Source organism: Canis aureus, chromosome 17 (assembly GCF_053574225.1).
Source record: "Canis aureus isolate CA01 chromosome 17, VMU_Caureus_v.1.0, whole genome shotgun sequence".
NCBI lineage: Eukaryota > Metazoa > Chordata > Mammalia > Carnivora > Canidae > Canis > Canis aureus.
In genome coordinates, this window is record NC_135627.1 from 33,825,554 (window position 1) to 33,851,146 (window position 25,593).

The 25,593-nt window shown below is 38.4% G+C and overlaps 1 protein-coding gene across 1 annotated transcript in view; it reads right to left on the bottom strand.

The window, feature by feature from the left end:
* LOC144287905 (uncharacterized) overlaps positions 1-25,593 on the bottom strand; it is a 54,601-nt gene that overhangs the window by 18,445 nt on the left and 10,563 nt on the right. The window contains exons 3-4 of the mRNA XM_077855396.1: positions 10,862-10,900; positions 7,063-7,204 (exon numbers count right to left, since the gene is read on the bottom strand). Of these exons, the coding sequence (XP_077711522.1) occupies positions 7,063-7,204; positions 10,862-10,900 (181 nt within the window). The remainder of the gene's footprint in view (positions 1-7,062; positions 7,205-10,861; positions 10,901-25,593) is intronic.

Sequence of the window (25,593 nt, forward strand, 5' to 3'; positions counted from 1 at the left end):
ATGGGTACTGAAGACTGAAGCCTTCAATGCTGGGCTAAGGAATTATGGTGCCCCTAAACAGAGAGGATTGGTAGGTAATTCAAGAGGAGAGGTAGTGAGAGTGATAAACTTAATGAAGATAGTAAGAGCAATAAACTTTTGTGATGAGCTAGAAGTGCCAAGGAAAAAGATTGTCAGGGAACATTGAACTCATGTTGAAGACCACAAATATGTAACAGCAAGAAAAAATTGAATATAGTTGATATATAAGATAAGGGAGAGGGAGGGAGGGGGGAGGGAGAGAGAGATAGAAGGAGAATCCTTGTCTCAAGACCAAATTCACCCTTGTAGTAGTTGGAATAATTGTTTTTGTCAGATAGAGTGCTTCTTCCCATGGATGGGGATGAATAAACACTAACAAATTACACTAAGAAATTCTTGACTGTCCAATTACTGTTTTTAGTTACCAAAATCACTATTATCTCAAGGTTGAACATGCTGCAATAAAATGAAGACTTCTATTGACTGAACTGAGAAACATGTTAATCCCTTCAGCAACTCAGTTACAAACCATATCCTACTCTGGGTTGCTCCACAGACAACAAAAGTTATCTAATGAATATTGCTGTTCACCTAGAGTCACTTCCACAGAGTGATCTTTAACCTTGACATCAAATCTTGGGGTTGTATCCAACCTAGAATCCCTAATCGTTCTGTCTGGGTAGGAACTTCTCTCTTGCAGATGAGGAATGGAATGAAGCATGGAGGTCAGCTTGTGCTACAGGAACTACTGGGTCGCACTTGGGAAGGGAGAGAGGGCTCTCTGTCCTTCCATGGTATCCACTTTTTTGTTCCCTCTCATTTTTTTTTTACCTTTTCTCTCTCCTTTTTAATCTCTCAATTCTTCCATCCGATTCTCTTCCTCTCCAATATAATTTCCCCCTCATTATTTTTCCTCATTCTTCCCCTTCAATTTTGTCTCTGCCTACCTGTTACACTCTGTATTGCGAAAAGACACTCTGGACTTGGAGGTTAAATAATCTCGTGGAATCACTATGATTCTTTCTCTTTGATGATGGCTTTTCTTCCCGAGATCTCATTGAAATTGACCTCACAGTGAGAAATAAACATCTCTCTGTTTCAGGTATAATTTGGGAATGTACAGCCTGCTTTTTACTGCTCTGCTCAGACAAGACTGCCATACATACCCCTCTCACAATTACTCATCCTTTCATCCAGTGAGTTTCCACTACTTTGAACACACAAAGATAACAGTGTGTGCACACAGAATTGCTATACAGGGGCCTATTTTGAGTTGGGAAGGATGTCTCTTGATGCTCATTACATCAAAAAGTCAAAGGTTTCTTATAAGGAGAAACTCTCAAGTCATCAAAAAAAATATTGACCATAAATTAGTTAGAATCTTGGCTCATAGGAATTTTGGCACATAGCAGATACTCAATAGTTATTTGTGAGATAATTGAATGAATGATGATTTTGGATCACCACTATTAGAAATACATACTAAATGAAGTATGTATCAAATACATACTAAAGTTATTTTATAGAACATGTCAGGTCTCCAAAGCATTTATCTCTTCATATACTCTTATGGAAAGCTGGATACTCTGTGGGATTAACTAACTGCCTTCACTCCACAGTAATTCCTTTTAGAAATGTTGAACACATTAATTCGGTGCCTCAAAACTTGTCTATAGTTCATGGACTTTTCTGCAGTCTTTTACCCAAATAGGGGTGTAGCCTGGAATTTCAATTTATTGCTCTGAGTCCTTAGCAGTGGCTCCCCTCTTACCTCTAGCGTGCAATCCCAAAGTCACATAAACTTATCATTTATCCCCAGGACACAACTTAGTGTGTGTTTGTTTATGAATTGATCTGTAATAAGCCCACAGGAGCTCAGCAGTATTAAATTTGAAATAAATAACACCCATGGCCAAGAGTTGTCCACAAAATGAACTTCACCTCGCTATTTTCATAAACCTCCAACCCCCACCTGCTGACTGCAAATCTCTTTCAGCTTCAGGAGAGCCAGATGTTCTTCACCCTGTGTACTCAAAACCACCGCTCTGAGCCCCAGGAAAGTGAAAAGGGAACATACTTCACTGTCCACTGCCAAGGGCGCTCCACCAGGATCCAGAAGCCTGGGAATTCTACCCTGGGGAAAGAAAGCAGGAGTTTCCCAGCCAGATTCACCTCCCACCACGGGAGGTTGTTTTTAATTGTTCTTTGAAGAGCCTTTCCAAGTTGTTTAAAGCCTTGTCCGCCCACTCAGGGCAGGTTTTGCTGGACTCCGGGAGCAGTCATGGTTTCTTCCTGGCTCTCCACGGGCGCAGAACTTTGGGCAGAGTTTCCATTTTCCACTCTCTCTTCCCAGGACGGTACCCGACTGACTACTGATACGGTGGAAATGTGCTGGTAACAGCTGTGATCTTTTCCATGGCAAGCTTTTAGCAGTTCGCTTAGTGTTTTCAAAATATCCCTGGGCAATTTGTGTAAATAACATCCTTTCTCTCTCTCTCTCTTTTTTTTTTTTTTTTTATTAGCAGTGAGCATGCTTTACACAGCTTTTGAGTAAGCATGTCCATTTAAGTTGGTGAAATCACAACCAAAGGAGCCATTCTGACACAAAGTGGTTACTGACTCAGGAAGATATCTTTTCTCATCCTTTTATTTAAATTCAATCATAATGCAAAAGCTGGAACCTGAACCTAACACTGTGGGGAGAATTTACCATGCATTGACTCATTTAATCCCCCCAGCAATCCTATGATATCATTACTTATCTCTACTTTATAGGTAGGAAAATGGATGTTCACATACATAGTAAATGGCAAGACTGGGGTTCATCTATCCAAATCCAAGACTGTAGTCTTTACCCACTATGTTCTGTATTATTTCCAAAATTCTACAGTAGAACATAGAAGGATCCCCTAGGAGCATCATTCATTGGTTTGAATAATGCAAAAACGCTCCACTTAATGTAACTGATGAATCACTAAATTCTACTCCTGAAATCAATATTACACTGTATGTTAACTAGCATTTAAATAAAAATTTGAAAAAATACTCCATTTATTCAATTTCCAGTTGATTTTGAAGTTTATGTAAATTGTCATTGAAGATAAAAATTGGTTTGGCTGAGAGTCCTGGGTGGCTCAGAGGTTAAGTTTCTGCCTTCGGCTTGTGCTGTGATCTGTAGGGTCCTCCCCCTTGGGGAGCCTGCTGCTCCCTCTGCCTTTGTGTCTGCCTCTCTTTTTGTCTCTCATGAATAAATTAATAAAATCTTTAAAAAAATAGGTTTGGTTTCAGGAGAAAACATATTTATTAATTTGCTTTAACTTTGATTTTGAAACAAGTTCAGACTCATAAAAAAGTGGAAAAACCCTACAAAGTTCCTGTGTACCTTTCTCACAACTTTCACAAATGTTAACACCTTACATAACCACAGTACTATTAGCAAAATCAGGAAATGAATACGGACAACAATACTGTTTAGTAATCTGCAGATCTTATTTAAATTTCACCAATTGTCCCACTAATGTTCTTTTTTAGGTCCAAGATCCAAGTTTCCAAATAACTTTAGTTACCACGGTTCTTCAGTCTCCTACAATCTGGAACAGGTCTTCAGTCTTTCTTTGCCTTTTATGATCTTGACACTTTTGAATAGCATTGGCTAATCTGGTAGAATGACCTTCAGTCTGAGTGTGTCTGATATCTAGTCATGATTCAGGTTACCATTTTGGGTGAGAAACTTGTCTTATTACTGGTGATGTTAACCTTGGTCACTTGGTCAAAGTGATATCTACCAAATGTCTTCACAGTTAAGTTGCTATTTTCTCCTTTGCAATGACTTAATATCTGTTCCATAAATTTAAACTCTCTTGCACTCATTTGTGGTTATATCATTTCATCTCTTCGTGTCCTCAGGTATTAAATAGAATTAATAGTCACTGTTCTGCATATCCATCAGTGTTGCTGTGAGGCACAAACAACGTAATATATGTGAAAGTGCTTTGTCAACTTTAAAGAGGTATATAAATGTGACAAACTCAAATATTGAATCAACTATATAATAAGAAGCCAGGGCAGCCTGGGTGGCTCAGCGGTTTAGTGCTGCCTTTGGCCCGGGGTGTGATCCTGGAGTCTCATGATCGAGTCCCATGTTGGGCTTCCTGCATGGAGCCTACTTCTCCCTCTCTGCCTGTTGTCTCTGCCTCTCTCTCTCTCTCTCTCTCTCTCTCTGTCTCTTATGAATAAATAAATAAAATTTTAAGAAAAAGCCAGAGGTTGACAGATTACCCAGAATTCTTGTTATGTTCTTTCAGACTTCCATTCAAAAGGGAAATTTAGGAATTAATCTTCAATCAGGCATACAAGAAAATTTCTATGCTATGGCATACTCTCCTAGACCACCTAGAAGAGACCAAATCTTCTTTGAGGTTGCTAGGGTTTCTATTAATCCAACATTCTCTGGATCTCACACTTAATAAACATAAGAGAGAAATTTCAATATGTATTGTGATTTGAGATTACCCTCCATAATGTAACACTGTGATTTCGCTTTAGTTTTACAGTAACAGGAAGGTCCTGATTCATTAACACAAAAATACAAAGCAATCACACTCTTTTATTTTTGCGACGAACATCCACATGACTTGTTAGTAGGAAGTCTGGCATCTCATTTTTGAGACCTCTCCTGGGAAACTTCTCCCTCCCCCCTCCAACACAGTCCCCTTTTAAGTTTATGAAGCTCAAAGTCTACTCAGTACCATGGGGGAAAGAGGTTGATCCTGCTTTTACTACTCTGCTTTTTGGCTACCACTGTCGTTATTCAAAACTAGCCCTGCATGGTGCCACATAAGCATGTCCATCCTGCAATGACTCCTCATACCCAAACCATAGAGTATCCCATGTTCAAATGTTCAGATTTTGTTTCAAAACCACAAAATGGCAGTATAGCTTGATTCTAAGAGTGTGCCAATCTCAGCCATACTATATTTGTTCTGAAATAGCTTTTCCCTAGTATATGCCAAGTGTAGTAACCTCTCCCCCCTTTTATACCTCATTCTTTTTGGTATATTTCTCTTTGAAGAATCTTAGAGTGCTTCCTATACACTTTGGTCTACCCATACTGGTCCACCCAAAGAAATAAACAGGACTGGGGTCCCTAGGTTCCTATCCACAATTTATCAGGCTCCTCCCTAGTGACCAGCAATGGCAAGTAAAAGGTATGGTGAGAAGCTAGCCTTGGTCAGGCTACAAGGGTTCCCATTTTATTCTTCCCCCAGGTGAAGACTACTCAGTAGTCACTGCACAGTTCTTTAAGGAAACCATTCAAGAGAGTCTCAAAAATAGTCTGTTTTGTGATGACTTACTATGATCATCAGTAAAGAAGGGAGCAGTATCTGGTACTTACTATGCAAAAATATAAAATTATATGTTTAAGCCTCAGATACATATGAATATTAAGTAGGATCAGATTTCCTTTTAAGGTTCCCAAAATGGTAGCTTGAGTCCTACCAACTTGCTTACCATAAATTAATCAATTTCAAAGTGTTTTGGGCCCTTTCTGAGAGGAGACAATGGTTCTCTCCCACAATTGCTCAGGTTTGGGTACCTCCTAGTCTTCATTGTGCATTTACTCATCATATCAGCACAGACATTCAATTCATAACAGCTGAGGACCACAGATGTCACGAGCCCTGTGGCCTCTGAAGGGGAACTACTTTCTCCTTCTAGCAAAGAAGAGACCAAGGAGTAATGTCTAATCAGGTCTTATTGAAAGTTTATGGACCATAGAAGGGACTATTTTTTTTTTAAAGATCTTATTTATTTATTCATGAAAAACACAGGCAGAGACATAGGAAGAGAGAGAAGCAGACTCCATGCAGGGAGCCCGATGTAGGACTCGATTCCAAGACCCGGGGATCACTCCCTAGGCCAAAGGCAGATGCCCAACCGCTGAGCCACCCAGGCATTGAAGGGACTATTTATACACAGTCAATTATGTTATATATGGGTGTGTTCGGAGCCCTCAGCCCCAAAGCCAGGATGATATTCCTTTGGGAGTCCCTAAATGATACTTCTCTGCCTTCCTCCCAGTCTGTTGTCATCTAGAAAAGAAACAGCCAGCCACCCTTCCACAGGTGTGCCCTCTGGCATGTCTGCTTTACTTGGATCCCATGAGGTTTCAGGGAAATAAGAAAATACCCAGTACCTCCCCAAACCTAACAGTCTAAAGCCCACAATCCTGAGTTCTTGCTTGTAGTTTCAAGATTCACTTCTTCCCAGGGTGATGGACCATGGATCATTCACTAACCTATGGCACCCCAACCTTAATGTATTTCCCCAAATCTGGCTTATTCAGTATAAATAGATACCAGCCTTTTAGTCCAGGTTCCATATCACCAAACCCCATGAATTTCTTGACTCCTCCAGGGTAAAGTATTACCTTACTTGAAGCCATTACTCACTGAAATGACTCCAACTTTCGGAGGAGGGGGCGGATTGGGGGCTCCTCAGACAAGAAATCACTCTCCAAGTCCACTTAATAATAAATATGACAGGAAAGTCTAATTCAGCACAGAGAAAACAAACATTAGCTCCTAGGTAGCAAGTGCTAAAACATATACTACATTTACATTAAACAAGAGGGAACTTAACTTTTTAGTTTGAAACATCTAAATCTAATTTATTTCACTCTATGCAGGTTTTTCCTTGAGAACTAGGAGAAAGTTCTATATGTTTTATATAACAAAAAAAAAAATGCCTTTTAGAACATTTTTGCCCAGCTTGCTATATAAATTTGAGCTTCTCTCTCTAAAGGTAAAACATGGCTTGCTACTTTTAAGACAAGATCGGGCGTGTTCAGGGTGGTATGACCATAGACGGCTTGCAAATTTTAAATGATAGTCTTTCTCCACATGTATATTCATAAGACTTTTTTTTTTTTTTCAATTTTAGCCAAAGGACTGAATTTCACATGGAAAGAGAGGAAAGTAGGACATTCCTGTGGCTTCACACTCACTATAGTCACTGTCACTCACACATTTGCTTCCTTACTTGTTGACTCCCCAAAGCTCTGTGGTCTCCACTCTCTCCTCAGTGTCATTGGCACGGAAAATGCTCCCAGTCCCGAGAGTCCAGTCACACCTTGGCAGGACTCCAAAGCACTCCAAGTGTAAGGATGCAAACTGCAGGACGTCTACAACCAAGAAGGTTTAGAAGGACATCTAGCATGATCAGAGTCTACAGCAAAGCAGAGGAGATGGTACTTCTAATATAGCTTAACACTCTTCACTGTAATCTGAAAGAGTTAGAGGATGATATCTAGGTTTACCTCAGACTCAGACTCTATGACACTATAATATCCTTAGTAGAACTTCACATGACCTTTGCTGTCGTGAAAAATCTATGTGAAGCCAGGCCTTTTGACTTTTTGGGTGCTACCCCTGTACAGAAACGTGGAAGGTAGCCCTGGCTTTATCAAACCTAGGGTACACTGACTGGCTTCTGGAGGGCAGCCCCTCTACCAGTCTGCCTGTTGAGACCCTCCTTCAATAAGCAGCTCCCACATTATTTTATTTGTTGAAACTTCCTGAACTCAGATCTCATACATCTTTTCATTTTCTGTATACTTTGTCATGATAAATTCACTACCAGATAATTTAGCAATCCATTGCTTTTTCAACTTCAATTAGTTTGGTCTTATCAACTGAATTATAAACCTGAAACTCAGGATTGAATCTTCTGCCTCTTTGTATAACTCCTAGCACTTCACACAGCGCTTAGCAATAGAGGGAGCTAAATAAAAATATTTCATAGACTCAAGCTGAAAGAATATATTTACACAGATAGGCTAAGACACACGGTGGGTTTTTTGTTTGTTTGTTTCTTTGTTTTTGTTTTTGTTTTTACCATAATATGACTAAACTAATACCAGACCAATTTAGCATGTTGGAGAGGAGGAAGACATGGAAACATAAAACTCTTTATCAACAATCAGAAAGCTAATTAGCTGGCAAAGTAGCTTATTTGTTTTGTTTTGTTTCCAGAGAGTTCTTGTACTGCTGCTTAAGCTAGCCAAGACTGGCTCAGAAAACTTAGTCCATTTTGGAGGATGTAGGTTTATGTGAAGGTCTCCAGATCACTGTTAAAGTGTGGTTTTAGGCTGGTTCAAAAACACCAAGCTCTGCCCTGGCTTCACATAACTATGGGGACAGGAGACTAGAGAAGTAGGCAGCATCTAGAATTTCTGAAAAAACGTATCAGGTTAAGAGGACCTGCTGGTGTAACTGTAGGTTTTCTGACTTCACCCAGTCCCAAAGCTTTACAGGAGTAATTATGGAATCCAGAGACCAGAGGATAGCCAGTTAGGCAAGTACAGGAGTGTCTGAAAAAAAAATAAAGAGGTTTGGTAGCCTTCTAGAATCTAGACCAGAGATATAGTGCTTTGAGAAGAAAGGCCCAAGGCCCCTTCCTCAGACAACATCTCCGTATGAGCAAGCATGTACGTTAAGGCATTGCTAAAGCACTAAGACAGTCCAGGAAATTATATATGCTGCTGGCTGCAAATGATCCACCAAAAGCCATGCAGATAATATAGGTCAGGTATCTCCATGATGAGTTTTCTAGTACTCTTGGATATTTGGAAAATAACACAGTAAGAGATGCTATGAGAAAAATGTTGTCATATTTGGGTTGCAAACCCATTCCTAAAATTATCATCATGTGCTTGTTTTAATTTACTATCATAGTGTCTGTTCCCTAAAGAGATGAAACTTGAAAATTATTTCTGTCATCCACTTCATATAGCACTGCTTTCAATAAGATCACCTTTGTGTTTCTGATGTAAATGATTCAAACCACACTGATCTTTCTTACAGAAGATTTCCATATAGTAATGGTACTTTGTTCCTGTTTCATGTTTTATACATGAAGTTGCTGCATAAAAAAAATTTTCTGTCAACTGAACGAGTTCAATAGCAAATTAAAGACTTATTTTTCTTTAGAGAAAAAAATGTATGACAGTTGTTATAAATAAATACGCAAATGCACTTCCCATTGCCAAGATTTTCCAAAGAAAGCTTCAGTTTGCTCAAACAATAGGCTAGCTCCTAGATCTTCCAGCTACAGGAACTTGTGGTTTTTGGTAAATATTAGCAGAACGGGCCTATTCACAAAGCTTGCACACCTGACCATCTGATCTCAGACACAGTGTACCCTCAACACTTCTGGGAAAGACCAGTTGGAATTTTTTTTTTTAGGTTGGACATAATGAAAATTGTTCTACTTAATATTTGTCCACATTGCCACCAGTAACTAGTTTAGTAAACTCCATTTATTAGAAATGCATGGTTGAAAATTGCTAATAAAGAAAGAAATCTAATTCTTTTCATATATATTCATAATATAAGCAGATACTTATTATTGTAATTATTGATTTTGTTTATTTTGCCAGAGTACACCTCCCCAAAGGTTTACTATGTATAATTATTTGGCCATGTATATATCCATCAGAGCTAATTATTTCCCTTTATTACTGAAAACCATGCCATATCTCTTGCCATGAGAACAAATCTTTTATTTTTAATTTGTTTCCCATGTATTTATTTTTTTATTTTTATTTACTTTGTTTCTCATGTATTTATGTGTCAGTGGCTGATTAGTGTATTTGTCTAATGCATACTAAAATCTTTGATACTGTCATCAAAAAAAGAGCTAAAATATGTACTGAATGTCTTCCTTAGGACAAATTACATGATTGCAAAGATTTGACCAATCTTTTTCTGCTCTATGTTTTGAAACATAACTGAGAGTTAATACCACTTCTATAATGCTAGGTATAATGAAGATGAGGAATAACATTTCTTAAGCATCTACCTGGAGAAATGAGAGTGGACACCTTTTTTCTGCTTTATAAAAATACATAAGTTTGTGTCCATGCTGTCAAGTAGGTTTCACATGAGTATTTTCATGTTTTATTATTTCTCTTAGCAGCTATATGTACTCTGTACTCTATATGTTTACCATTTATGAGTATATCTTTCTTGATTTGTAAAATGACGTTACATCCAAATATGGCTCTCTGGCAAAGAAATAAACCCATTGAATGTTTGACTGGCAGGCTTGTTCAATTATACTCTTGGTATGTTACAAATTCAAATGACATTTTCTGCATATGCCCAACATTTGAGAGAACCATAACATCCAGATTTGCTCATGGCTTTTCTTTGGGCTATGAAAATAAGAAACAAGTCTGTATCTTCCAGACAGTAAGGCTGAAAGCAGTGCAAGGAAGTGTGATTCAGGTCAATGAGGTAATTGAGGAAATGTCATGACAACCAAAATTAAAATGAGCAGCCTCATATTTGCATGTGCCAGCTGCTCCTCAGGAAATCTTTCTGGCTGCTTTTTGTTCCTATTAGACAGGATAATGTGGCTGCAAATTATATCCAACTGAAAGAGAACTGACTCACCCTCAGCAGATATTGTACTAGCAGACAAACCCGGGAAGGATGAAATTCAGAGGAAGAACCAAGCAAAACACACGCATCCATGCACACATATACGCACATCCACATAATTTTTCTCGCCCACTTCTGTTGTGATGATGCTTGGAGATCATTTTAAAACGTTTAAAATGAAAAGTTCCTTTTAACCTCATACCACTCTAAATTGTCTTGCGACTTGTTTATACATTATGTTGTGCAAAATGGTTCTGAAGGCCTGGACTTCTTCCTACTGTCACGCAAACGTTCCCCGGAAGGGTAATACTGCCATTGGAAGGTGTCTTCCCTCCATCAGGTCATGGGCTTCACAATCTTGAACAGTTAGTGCATGATACCAGCATGAGTCTTACCTGAGTGTCAATCATCCAGGTATGCTTCTGCTGAGTCTTCTGTAAATACAATATGTAGAAAAAGATATCATGTCCTTCATCTGTACGGCTATGCTCCTACATTTCACAGATTTGGAGGTCAGCTGCAATGAGGTCTCTGTACCCTACATCCCCATGAACTGAGCAAAGGGGCATTATCCCCTAGAAGACATTTATACGTGTGACTTTCTAGGTGAATCTCTGTGACTCACAATGACGTGGAAATTGCCATCAATCGTTGGCATCTCTCATGGCTATTATCAGCTCAAAACAAATTAAGTCGTCACACAGTTGACGCAGCTTCCTCCTTCTCTATTGCAGTTGCTGAGCCAAGCAGAGGAGACTGGCATATTTTCTATCTTGATGGCACAAAGCCCCACAAAATGGAACCATTTTCACCAGTGCAAAAGTGTCCCAAAAGATGCTTTCTCTGTTCAAATTCATCGTGGACTTGTAAATTCATTGTAGACTTGTAAATTCATTATATTCTTATAAAGGAATATAAAAAGAAATCTTCCATATAAACCTAATCTCCCTCTCTCTATATATTTTTAAGGTAAGACAGTGTTCTCAAGTCCTAAATGGCAAATTCTCTGACAGTGCTAGGGAAAATTACTCTTAATACCTTTATCCTGTTAAGTTACCATAGTAATAAAATCTCATTCTACTAAAGTAACTTTCTCAACAGGTCAGAGCCTGAAATTCTATGTTGTAAACTTCTAAATACAAAAAAAAAAAAGCATAAGTTTATTTATTGAAGTTCAAACTGTAGAAATCTGACAGCTTTGAGGACTTTAAAAGATACTGAATCAATTGCTATAAAAGGAAAGCACTCTTGACAATTTAATTCATATAGTACATTACTATTGAAGAGACTCCTTGGTGATTTATGAAGGGCATGTTTGTGGGCCAGATTTTGGAATTTTTGCATGAAAGGTAAATTTGTGCTCAGGATGCTTGCATCTTCAAAGGCCCACAAGTTTGGCTGTGGGTGCATGTAGCATTTGGTTTGGAAACATATGAAAGAAACACTGCTATTCCTTGAGAATGTGATTTAACTATGAATTTATTCTGAAACATTGATTTAATGTTTTAACTTATTATATATGTACTATTTTTATATGTCTGCAATGAAGGCATATAACTTCCATGTTTCAGAAGCTCCTGGAGAGCTGATATTATTTCATGTAGCTGTTAGGCATTAGTAGACTCCAAAGGCAACTAGGCTTTTAACTTCTTCTAATGCTGAGTTGCTTCATTCAATGACATCTCCCAAATTCTATTTGGTTTCAAGTGTCTTGTGAACTGAACAAAGAAAAGACTAACTGAGAATTAACAAGTCTAAAATTAACAAGTCAGGAAACAACAAATGTGGGCAAAGATGTGGAGAAAGGGGAACCCTCTTACATTGCCGGTGGGAACGCAAACTGGTGCAACTACTCTGGAAAACAGTATGGAGGTTCCTCAAAAAGTTAAAAATAGAGCTACCTTACAACCCAGAAATTGCACTACTAGGTATTTACCCTGAAGATACAAATGTAGAGATATGAAGGGGCATCTGCACCACAATGTTCATAGCAGCAATGTCCACAACAGCCAAACTATGCAAAAAGCCCAGATGTCAACTGACAGATGAATGCACAAGAGGATGTGGTATATATACACGATGAAATATTACTCAGCCATCAAAAAAACGAGATCTTGCTATTTTCAATGACGTAGATAGAACTAAAGGGTATTATGCTAAGCAAAATAACTCAATCAGAGAAAGACAATTATCAAATGACTTCACTCATATGTGAAATTTAAGAAACAAAACAGAGGATCATAGGGTAAGGGAGGGAAAAATAAAACAAGACATAATCAGAGACAGACAAACCACAAGAGTCTTAATCATAGGAAACAAACTGAGGGTTGCTGGAGGGGAGGAGGGTGGGGGGATGGGGTAACAGGGTGATGGGCACTAAGGAAGGCACATGATGTGATGAGCACTGGGTATTATATACAACTGATAAGTCACTGAACTCTACCTCTGAAACTAATAATACACTATATCCTTAATTAATTGAATTTAAATTTAAAAAAGGAAAAGACTGAATGAAGCCAAGGTAGCATAGATGATGCTTCTGGAATGGCTACTTGGTTCATCCCCTCCAAAGAATAGGACACAATAAAAGGAAGAAAACAGGGGCATCTGGCTGGCTTAGTTGGTAAAACCTGCAACTCTTGATCTAGGGGTTATGAGTTCAAGCCCCAAGCTGGGCATAGAGCCTACTAAAAAAAGGGAGGGAGTGGGAGAAAACATTATCTCTAAAATTAAGACATGCATTCTACTTAGTAAACATAAATATACACATCTGAGTCATCTAGAGACTGATTACAAAGCAGTTGGTGAGCAAGTACAAGATTGTTTAGTACACACCGAGTGTGCAATTGTTATAGAGATGATGAGGAAAGGGCCATCAGCCCTAGGCAAGTGGTGGTCTTTCTCCTCGCCTTCACACTCCTTCCTTCCACCTCAACCTCTTCTCACCTGGGAACTTGCTCTCCAGGAATCCCACCACTTGTTGATTCAATATAAGGGAGCCGTCTGGGATCCAAGACTTTTCTCTGTAACCCCTTTGAAACATGAAACCAGAATGTGTTTTACTTCCCCTGGGACCAAAGTATCCACTATGTCATAATAACCTAAAACAAAGGCAGAAGATGAGTTTGACAGGTCAGGCAACTTTTCAGTGCCTCTCAAATCACTGCATATAATCGATGTTCTTTCCTGCTGTAATCAGCAGAGACTTTTGAGAATAGAGGAGGGTTAAAAATCATCTTTCTTAACTGAGTTTGTAATTAAGGTATAGGAGAGACTTAACACTCCAACCTTCAGGGACTTGGTAAAATGAGTAAGGCACAAAATTGTACCTTGGACACAAAATTTAAATGGTTACTGAAATCTCAGTAACCAAGATAGGTAATATTCTAATACAGTAATTTTTAAAATAAAAAAATATGCAAAAATTTATAATGTACAAAATGTTAAAAGTTTAAAAAAAGATAGAATAGGTACTACTAATTTTTACCTTTTGCCTCAAGCCAATATGGCTTGGTATAAGGTACTAATCCTGTCTTTCAAATTTTTAAATTTTATTCATCATGGATTTTTGTGCATTAATTTTATCTTTGAAAAAATATTTCACTAAAATATTATTTATCTTGATTACTAAGAGTTTTGGTGCCCCCTTAAATTTTGCACCTGAGGTCAGTGACTCATTCAATTTATCCTAGCTAATCTCAATCTTGCAACAGGGTCTGTGATAACAAAGGAGAAATATGGAAGGCACAGATGAATATAGTTTCTAATAATGTCAGAATATTAAAGTTGACTTTTCCTGGAATGAAACAACAATTAAAAGCTAGAAAGAAAAAAACAGGTCAGGACTATAGTTATATGTTTAGGAATTCTTATAGCCACAAGAGGGCATCAATTAAAATTTTGAGTGAATACACACTCCAAGACAGTATTTAAAAAAAAAAAAAAGGACAGAGAACTAAGGACTAATCTGAGCATTACCATTAGTTCTAAATGATAGATTTTCCCCTAGTGGATTACCACTCCCTAAGTATAACATACTGTAGAAAAGTGGTTCTCAAACTTGAACATGCATCTCAATCACCTGAAGAGTTTGTTGAAGTGCAGATTACTGGACCCCACCGTAAGACTCTATTTCATTAGATTCTGGCTAGGGCCTGAGAATTTGCATATCTGACAAGTTCCCAGGAGATGCTGATACTTCTAGTTAAGACTTATACCCTGAGAACCATTGGACTTGAATAAATAGAATCTCTACAACAGAATGGTTTATTTAAAAATTTATATAGTAAACTACTGTATGGAGAAATCAAATTCTAACATTTTTTAATACTATAAATTCTCCAGGAAGAAACAAAAGGAATGATTCCACCACTCCTCTAAGACGAAACAGATAATTGCAACAAATATGGCTAGTTGGAGCAAGATAATAGAGTGGTGGGGATTGCAAACTGGATTACATGTCCAGTGTAAAGGAATTGAAGTTCTATTAAAACAAAGTAAGTCATGATGCACCTGGCTGGTTCTGTTGGTAAAGCATGCAAATCTTGATCTCAGGGTCATGAGTTGGGTATAGAGCCTACTTAAAAAAAAATAAGTCCCAATGATGTGCCTGGGTGGCACAGTCAGCTGAGCATCTGACTCCTGGTTTCAGCTCAGGTCATGATCATCTCAGGTCATGAGATCTAGCCCCTAGTTGAGCTCCATGCTCAATGCAGAGTCTGCTTAGGATTCTTTCCCCCTCTCCCTTGCCTGTCTGTCTGTCTGTCTTTCTCTCTCTCTTTCTCTCAAAATAAAATAAATAAGTCTTAAAAAAAATAAGTCACTATGCAAGACAATTTGTATCTCTGACATTCTGGACCCAGTAAGATTATTACACAGGATCATCTGAAAAAGAAAGGGGTTTAGAGTCTTCATGGTTTAAAATTTGATAAGGTGGTGGGATGCCTGGGTGGCTCAGTGGTTGAGAGTCTGGCTCAGGACATTATCCCGGGTCCAGGGATCAAGTCCCACATCAGGCTCCCTGCAAGGAACTTGCTTCTCTCTCTGCCTATGTCTCTGCTTCTCTCTCCCTTTCATGAATAAATAAGTAAATCTTTAAAAAAATTTTCATAAAGGGAGCAACCAAATTCCTGGGAAATTGGTTTGATCCTTGCTACTAAGGAGGGTAAGAGGATCAGTTGGCACCAATGACATAAATCAGAGCCCACTAAAATGTAGCTCCTTGCTGTGAACCAAGTCCTGTGATCTTGGGAACTTCAGTGAAAGTCCTCAAGTCACTCATGGATGGAACAATTGACAACATTCCATATTGGAATAAACCATTTAAACATGGGCTATGGCAGCCACAGGCACACAGAGCTTGAGGATTGGTGCTTTCTTCTATTTTCTTGTACCCCACAAATCTTGGAGTCTTTCTGTATCCCAAAAGAGGGGAGAGGAGCACTGAAAATCACTGAGTTTGGACTTCTCATAGATCTTGTAAAATAAAAATCTCAAGCTGTATTTAGTGTGAAATGTGACATCTCTTGAATTCCAAGTGTTAAGAAGCAATCAATACTTTTTTTTTTCAGTCAGAGAAGACCATTTGATAGCAGACCAGCCTAGTTTGGGACATTAATTTGACACTGTTTGTTTACAGAGTAATATCTGGAGACTCATATGTTGCCCCCACCACCAAGAATTTGTTAAGAAGCCATTGGTTCCATTCCTGCTTCTTTCAGTATGAATGAGGTGGTACAACCTGTTTTCCACATCAAAATGAGTGAGTCAGCTGAGAATTATATAACAATTTGGACGTGCCAAGCAAGTTACCAACAAGAAATGCCTCATGGTTAGACATGGGTGCCTGATTGGATCTCAGTGTAAATAACCTTCCACATGGGCTATTTGAGCTCCATTTCTTTCCTTACAAATTGTGAATAGGGAGAGATTCATGAGATGATAAAATGACCAATAAATTAAACTAATTCAGCAGAAGAAAGAACTCAGAACTAGAGATATCCAAGTAAGCACTAAGCTCTCTCTACCTTCTGGAACAGATGTTGGCAACCTATTCCTTGGGCTGCATCTGTTTGCCACCTGTCTCTATAAATAAAGTTTTATTGGAACAGACCCACACTCATTTGTTTACATATTGTTTATGGCTGCTCCAATGGAGAATTGAATAATAATGACAGAGATTGTATGACCTACAAGGCTAAAAATATTTACCATATGGCCATTTATAGAAAAAAAAAATGCTGATCCCTGCTCTAGAAAGAGAAAGAACTCAGAGGCTCCTGAAATATTCACCTGAAATATGGTCCAACTGAATTTGATTTACATCTCAAGGTACCTTAGTAATATCTGGTCTCAGGCAAATTCAACAGAAAATATCAAAATCTCTAATCTGGGGGAATTTGACATATAGTCCCCATATAATAGTGACTTCAGTCTGTTCTTAGGCTCTGAGTTTAATAATCGATCCTAAGCTTCAAATCTTCCTATTCCTCCAACTGGATTCCAAGCCATCAGAATTACTACCATAGTTCGCCCATAGTTGTTCCATAAAGAAACAAATTACTGTCTGATCCTGCCTGGCATTACTCTGTAAAGGTAAAATAAAGAAATTTGGGGATCCCTGGGTGGCTCAGCGGTTTGGCGCTTGCCTTCAGCCCAGAGCGTGATCCTGGAGTCCCAGGATCAAGTCCCGTATCAGGTTCCCTGCATGGGGCCTGCTTCTCCCTCTGCCTGTGTCTCTGCCTCTCTCTCTCTCTCTCTCTCTCTCTCTGTGTGTGTGTGTGTCTCTCATGAATAAATAAATAAAATCTTAAAAAAAAAATAAAGAAATTGGCTACTTTGTTCTCCCAATTGCATGCCCTTTTTTCCTTGGAAAGACCTCATTAATTGCAATGTCTACTGTCCTCATATTTAATTCTTATCAAAACCTGCTCTCACAAGAAAATATGTGAAACTCACTCAGTAAAATATGAATAATATATAACAATGCAAGATCACCTCCCCAGAAGGATTGAAATCCTGGGAGCATTAGCCAGTAGGTAGGGTAAACACATTTTTCTTTCATTCTTTCTTTCTTAAGGTTGGGATATAAAGATAAAAAATAATAATAATAACATCAAGTCAGCTAGTAGCTCCCTCCCCAATGAGCCAATTTCTCTGTGCTAAATATACAACCCAAAAACCCCTACATCAAAATTATCCAGAATGTTTAATAAAAATGCAGGTCCTGAAGGCTAGTCCTGAACCGACTGAATCAGAATATCTGGAGATGAATCCCAGAACTCTTTATTTCAAAAAACACAATTCCCTCTTCATGATTCATATGTTGAGTAAAGTTTGAAAACCATTACTATACTGTATACAATTGTCCATCAATTGACTTGTAGCTTGGTGAGCAGTTGTGGTTGGCTGAAGACACTATAGGACCTGACTGCTCAGTCTGATTGGGCATTTAATGCTCCCCTGACTTACAGGTGAGCTGACGAATTTCTCACACTTATGATAAGGGCTCTTTCTGATAAGGATTGGTGTAGTGTTTCAGAGTGTACAAGTCACCTTTATTATTTATTTTCACATTAACTGCACGGAACAATGATATGAGGTAATCACTAGTAAGTTTCAGGAAAGTTACCTAGTTTCCTTCATTGTAAAATAGGGATTTTAACAAAGCCTATTTCAAAACGTTGGAAGACTTGAGATAATGCACTTAAAGTGCATAGCATGCAGGAAGTGGTGAATAAATGTCAATAATTATTGTTGTTCCTTTTTTAAAAAAAAATGTATTTATTTATTCATAAGAGACACAGATAGAGAGGCAGACATAGGCAGAGGGGAGCCTAATGCAGGACTCAATCCTAGGATCCTGGGACCATGACCTGAGCCAAAGGCAGATGCTCAACCACTGAGCCACCCAGGAGCCCCTGTTCATTTTATTATGCATGAGAAAATTAAAGTCCAGAATTTTATTCAATAAATCCATTGCACACCTTATAAGATATGCCAAGAAGTTTTGAAACCCAGTACTTTTTGGAGTCAATCTTTCTTCTACCCAGAGGCTGAAGCTGATTTACCATTTACCATGAAATCCATAAAGTGAACTTTGGAGCTCCTCATTTGCATGGACCCCTTCTACAACTCTAATGGACCCAGAAATATGTTCACACAGCTAAAATCTTTATATTTGCAAAAGTTAGATAATTTCATCACAGTTGGTACAGAAAATGGTTTCTTTCCAGTCCTGCTCTGTCATGCTTTCTCTCTTTTTGTTGGCACTGAAGTGGCCACAGGCATTTTAGAATTCTAAGTAAGGGGGAAATTGACTTGGGGATACTCTCAGCTTGGGTTTAGTGGGATATTTTTAATGTGGTTGGCAATAACTTCTGCATGTAGTTACATTATTACTAGCAGTCTCAAAGTTACATTGACTTCAACAAATAATCCCACTGACCATTTCTCTAGCTCACATGGCATCATGATACAAAGGTACCCAGACCAGAGGACCAGATCTCACATCATATAAAGATTCACCAGAGTACCAAGCACTCAGCACTGGAGGGATGTGCAAAGTGGAAGTGAAACCAGTTATGAATTACATGGAACCAGAAGCTAGTTAGTAGCAAATTCTTATTGCAGCCAAGTAAAACTTGTAGAAGGAGTTTCTGTTCCCACTGATGTCTAGGCAAAACAGAAGTTGTCTCTTACCAGGATTATACTCAATCGTATGGTGTATGCAATTATCAATGTTCCACAGGGCTCTTTTCCCCCCTTTTATTGATAGGAATTGCATAAGATAGACTTTATTAGAATTCCTCAATATGTAATAGCTCCAGTGGCACAATTGGTTAGTACCTGATACTTGTAAGAATTCCTCAATTTGTTAATCACAAAAGATTAGCAGTTCTGAAACTGGTGAATCCAAACTGTGTGAAAGTCACAGATGTTTTATACATCTCCCAAGAACAGAATATCTGACTAGATTTATAAAAAAATTGAGAAATTGAATCAGTAAATCAGCATTTTTCTTCAAAGAAAAGACCTACTCCAGACAGACTCAGCGGTGAATTTTATTAAATATTTAAGAAAGAAATGATACCAATACTATTCAAATTCATTTAGAAAACAGAGGACGCTTACTAATTCATTTTATGAGGTTGGTATTATCCTGTTGTCAAAGACACAAAAACATTACATGAACTGAAAACTATAAGACAATGTCCCTCGTGAGTGTAAGTGCAAAAATCTTCAACAAAGTATTAGCAGGGGCACCTGGGTGGTTCAGTGGTTGAGCATCTGCCTTTGGCTCTGGTTGTGATCCTGGAGTCCTGGAATTGAGACCTGCATCAGGCTCCCCTCAGAGAGCCTGCTCCCTCTCTGCCTATGTCTTTGCCTTTCTCTCTGTGTCTCTCATGAATAAATAAATAAATAAAATATTTTTTAAAAACAACAACAAAGTATTAGCAAACTAAATTCAGCAATATATGAAAAAGGATTGTACGCTTTTCCCAAGGATCCAAAGTTCGTTTAACATCTGAAAATGGATCGATATATCATATTAACAGAATAAAAGACAAACCTTTGTGATCCTCTCTATAGAAACAGCAAAAACATCTGACAAGATCAGTACTCATTTGTGATAAAAGCTCTCAACAAATAGTGAATAGAAGGGACTTTTTGCAACCTGTTAATGACATTAGAAACAAAACAAGGAAACTTATCATGAACATCATACTTAGTGGTAAAATGTTGTGTGCTTTTCCCCACAGAAAAGAAACAAGTAAGAATGTTCATTCTTACAACTTCTATTCAACATAGTACAGGAGGTTCTAGCCAATGCAATAATGTAGGAATAAAAATTTAAGGCATGTAAATTGGAAAGGAGAAAGTAAAACTACTGGCAGATGACATGATCCTATATGTAGAAAATCACAAGAAATATATTTTTTAAAACTACTATAATAAGCAAAGTTGCAGAATACAATACCAATAAACAAAAAAATCAATTGCATGAAATATTAGCAACAATCAGAAAATAAAATTAAGAAAAAAGTTCCATTCACATAGCGTCAAAACACCAAGGAAGAAATTTCACAAAGGAAGTGCAAAGGGACATAAGAAAACTTTTGGGTTAATGGAAATGTTTTAAAGCATGTTGTACAACTATATAAATTTACCAAAAAAAAAAAAATCACCAAAGTGTGCACTCATGGTGATAAATTTTATATAATATGTTAATTATACCTCAATAACAATGATTAAAATATAGAGAGACAGAAAAAACTGAATTATCTTTCTATTCTCACAAGAAATAGAAATACCTTCCTTTTCTTATCGAAAAAAATATTATAAAACTGTTACATGATGAGGTGAAGAAAATACAACAAAAATATGAGGAAAGTGTTTAGAGTTTTGTTAGTCATTTGATAAAGATACTATTTTTTCTACATTTTCAGTGTTTTCAGCATTAAAAATGTTTTCTTTAAAAATAAATGTCTTGGGGCACCTGGGTGGCTCAGTTGGCTAAGGGGCCAACTCTTGACTTTGGCTCCTTTCATGATCTCAGGGTCCTGGGATGGAGCCTGACGTCAGGGTCCATGCTCAATAGGGAGTGTGTTTGAGGATTCTCTCTCCCTCTCCCAATGCCCCTCGCCTTGCTCTCTCTCTCTTTCTGAAATAAATAAATCTTTAAAAAAATAAATGTTTACCTTATTTTTATTTATAATATCTATCGCCTTTCCTAAAGGGGCCCTTAAGTTTTGAGTCTTATAAAAACCACTCCTGCTCCTATTTCTGTTCCCTAGTCCCCCTTTTTAAAGGGAAACATTTTTATTAGTTTATTGTATAGCCTTCCAAACACAATCTAATTAAATAAAAACAGCACAACCTAAATCAATAATAATAACACAATCAATAATCTAGCATTACTAAGGGCCAGGCTGTACTCTAAGGACTTTCTATTTGTTAAATCACTCAATCCTTATGGAGATTTTATGAGATATACACTTTTTTTAAGCCCATTTTACAGATGAAGATGCTAAGGTACCAAAAAGTATGGTAACTCTCCTACAGTAAGTTTTAAACCCAAGTAATCTAGCTACAGAGTCTTTACTCTTAACCACTCTCAAAATTGTCTCTCAGTATGTACGTAAGTGAGAGTGGAATGGGGGGAGTGGCAGTAGTTTAAAGGATATATAGGGCTGCTCTTTCATCCATGATGTACTCACTTTTCTTTACTGCTCTTTTATGTCTCAACAATACATCTTAAGGAAAGAACAGGCTACATAATTTTGTGAGCTCAGCACAGAATGAAAATTGAATGAAATGAAGAGGTACCTTCTTCAGAAATTACTAAGAATTTCAAGAAGGCAACAGCAGAGTATTAAACCAAGCACAAGATTCTTTTAAGTGACTGCCTATGGATGCATGCTAATAAAGTCAGCCCTGCAGAGAGACCATCGAACCCAGTACTTGCACTTCTAACTCTTGCCCTAACCATAGCTGCTTCCCACTTACTGGTCATCAACTGATCACAGTTAGGTGCCACCTTGTGCTGCAGATTAGGGACATGCCAACTTTTCAGTTATAGTTGTCAACTTTTTTTTAAGATTATTTATTTATTCATGAGAGACAGACAGAGAGAGAGGTAGAAGAAAAAGCAGGCTCTCTGTGGAGCAGGAGCCCAATGTGGTACTCGATCCCAGGAACCTAGGATCATGACCTAAGCAAAAAGCAGATGCTTAAGCCGCTTAGCCATCCAGGTGCCCCTACAGTTGTCAACTTAATGAGGGAGAGGCAGCAAGCATGCCACACAGCCCCTGCTATTGACTAAGAGAGAAAAAACGACAGTCTTGATGCATAAATATACAGATAGAGATCTGTAGGTTAGCAATCCATAGTTTGTAGCTCCCTTGCATCTTATCTTTTGCTTTATTTTTAGCAAGGTGATTTAGGTCACTAATATGGATGAGATCAAGAAAACTAGCACTAAGCTCTTCCCCGCCACCCGCCACCAAAACAAAAATTATTCCCAATCTGCACTTCCAAGGAAAAATTATCAAGCTGCTTTACCCAAATGACGCTGAAAAAATGGATGGCCAGATTCTTTGTGGCATTTAATATCATTTGGATTTTTCCTTTCCTTTAGGGGGAAAGAAAATGGGAACCACTTGAAGAGCTTCAGCTCAGCTGACTGCCACTGATCAAATCAGAAGAGACCCTCTGAGTGAAGATCCACCAGACACTTTCCTGACCTGATAGTAGAAGGTTTGCTTTGTTCTCATCCCTTCTGTATTTCTCAGCTGAAGACCCACAGGGACTCAGGGAAATGATGCGATGACACCTCATTCATAAGTTGATTGACAAATAGCTAACAACTGGGTTAACTGTATAACTAGAAGGAGTACAGAGCAAGAGGCGCTGGCCAGGCGAAGAGCATCCAATTCAGATACCCAAAAAGGTACAGGCAAGAAAACAAACTGAGAAGAAAATGTCCACATTTCCATTGGGAAGCATGATGAAACTTGTTGACTAAAGTACCGACGTTATCTAGGGCATGCATTTGACAATCTGGCACAGGTGACGAAACTGACAAACACACACAAGAAACTAGCACAACATTATCTGTAAATTGGTTGTGATTGAATACTTCATGTCATCAAGGGAATAGAGGCAATGAAAGAAAAGCCTTATTTCTCTGCAAAGAAAAGAATTTCTGTCAGAAAGAGACTAGGAAATAAAAGACAAAAATGTCTTAAGAGATCACTATGCATTCTGTAAAGTACATATTGTAAAAGGAAAAGGGAGAAGCAGCTTGATTCTGAAACTCTATTCAGTGTAATTTTGTGTAAGCTGTTCTGTAAGGAGAGAGACTGAACCCTAATCAGCCAGTATCTTCTTCCAGATGGCTCCAGAGTGTGCCTTAATCTGTTTTTTTTTTAAAGAGGATGGATCCCTTAAGTTGAGGAAAGGCGCATATTGAGACTTGATCAAAGGATTTTGCCAATACATATGTATAAACTTACAGAGCACTCTCAGAATGGTTTGTAAGGGTTTTCCCTTTACCCATTCTCTGCCTGGCATTTTCTGGCTCATGATTGCTGAGATGATGACAGAAATCAGAGGAATTTTGGTTCTCAAGTGGCTCTCAAGTCATGGCCTTTTTTTAAAAAAAAAAAAAAAAAAAGACCCTCCATCAATACTTGCTGAATGAATGAAAATGAAGAGAGTGCACTCCCATATCCAGGGGCATACGAGTTGACAAAGTAGGAATGGAGAAAGGCTAAGTTGACATCCTTCAGCTGAAGACAAGGAACCCTAGTTCCATCCTTGTCTACACAGAAGAATGATGTGAACATGGCTTCAAGATTTCATTCTCTAGCACTTCCAGCTTCATGAGCAATTTCTGCAGTATTTTTAGTAAATAAATGAACAGAACTTTACCTAAAACAATGCCACTGTGCCAAAACTGAAGTCGTAACGGCTAAAAAGATTCTGGGAGAAAGGACTCTCGAGAAAAGGTTCCGGGTCATTGCACTTCCTCATTCACTCACTTGTTTATCCATCCAATATTTATTGAGCACCTACTAGATCTCAATAATTGTACCAAGGTCCTGAAAATATGTGGGTAAATAGAGTAACAAACCCTGCCTGCCCTCCGCAAGTTCATAATCTAGTGGGGCTACTTCAATGACAAATAGTGTCATGAGGCTATGATATCATAGGAGGCTACTTACTCAGACTTGGAGAGTTATAAAGTATTGCCAGAGAAGACGCAAAATAATAGACCTAAAAATGAGTATGATCCAGCCAGGGAAAAGATGGGAAAGGATATTTCAGTCAAAAGGAATAGAATTTGCATAAGGCCAAAGGCAAGTCCAGAGAGAAGCATGCTCAGAACTAAAGGAAGTTCATGATGATGGCGAAGGGGTGGGAGGTGGGGGTGGGGGCCGGGGGAGCGGCATGCAGACGTGTGGCTGAGGATGACAGATGGGAGGATGGGATTGGAAGGGTGGAGAGGAGGGATGCCTGGGTGGCTCAGTGGTTGAGCGTCTGCCTTTGGCTCAGGTCATGATCCTGAGGTCCTGAGATCGAGTCCCACATTGGCTCCCCACGGGGATCCTGCTTTTCCTTCTGCCTAAGTATTGGCCTCTCTCTCTCTCTCTGTCTCTCATGAATAAATAAAATCTTAAAAAAAAAAAAAAAGGAAAGGTGGAGAGGACAGCAAAAACGCATTTATCCTCCTATACACTTGGATGGGGATCTACATTTATTTGTTCACTTTTTTTAGTGTTCGACAATTTATCAGTTGTATATAACACTCAGTGCTCATCATATTACATGCTCTCCTCAATGCCCATCACCCAATTACCCCATCCCCCACCCATCTCCTCTCCAGTAATCCTCAGTTTGTTTCCTATAGTTAAGAGTCTCTCATGGTTGTTCTCCCTCTCTGATGACTTCCCATTCAGTTTTCCCTCCCCTCCCCTATGCTATTTCCTATGAGGTCTACATTTAATTGAATTAAATTCTACAAACTCACACTATATTAAATGCTGCCTGAAATACAGGCTCCATAGGAAACTGTCTCTGCCCTCAAGGAGCTTGAGTTTTAGCAAATTCTCAGGATCCAGTATCTACGTGAAATCACAGAACAGAGATCCATGATGTGGGATATGCCCCAATGACACTAGTGCTGATTCAGAAGTGCTGGCTGGTGAAGGAAGAATAAAGACATTATTTCACAAATGGATTTTCGCTGTAATTTGAGGGTGTGTAAGTGTATATGTTTAAAACACACCAAAAGCAGGGTGCCTGCAGGTCAATTAGGTGCCTGATTCTTGGTTTTGGCTCAGGTCATGATCTCAAGGTCCTGATCTCAATGTTGTGATCTCAGAGACCTGATCTCAGGGCCATGAGATCAAGGCCCACCTCAGGCTCTGTGCACAGTGCGAGTCTGCTTGAAATTCTCTCTCCTTCTCCCTCTGCCCTTCCCCCTTGCTCTCTCTCTCTCTCTAAAATAAATAAATATTAAAAAAAACAACCCACAAACATCAAGAAAGATTCTTGAATTCTTTGTGTTCTATCAAAATTGATAAATGAAGGTGCTTTAAAGAAATCAGAAATCAAAATCATC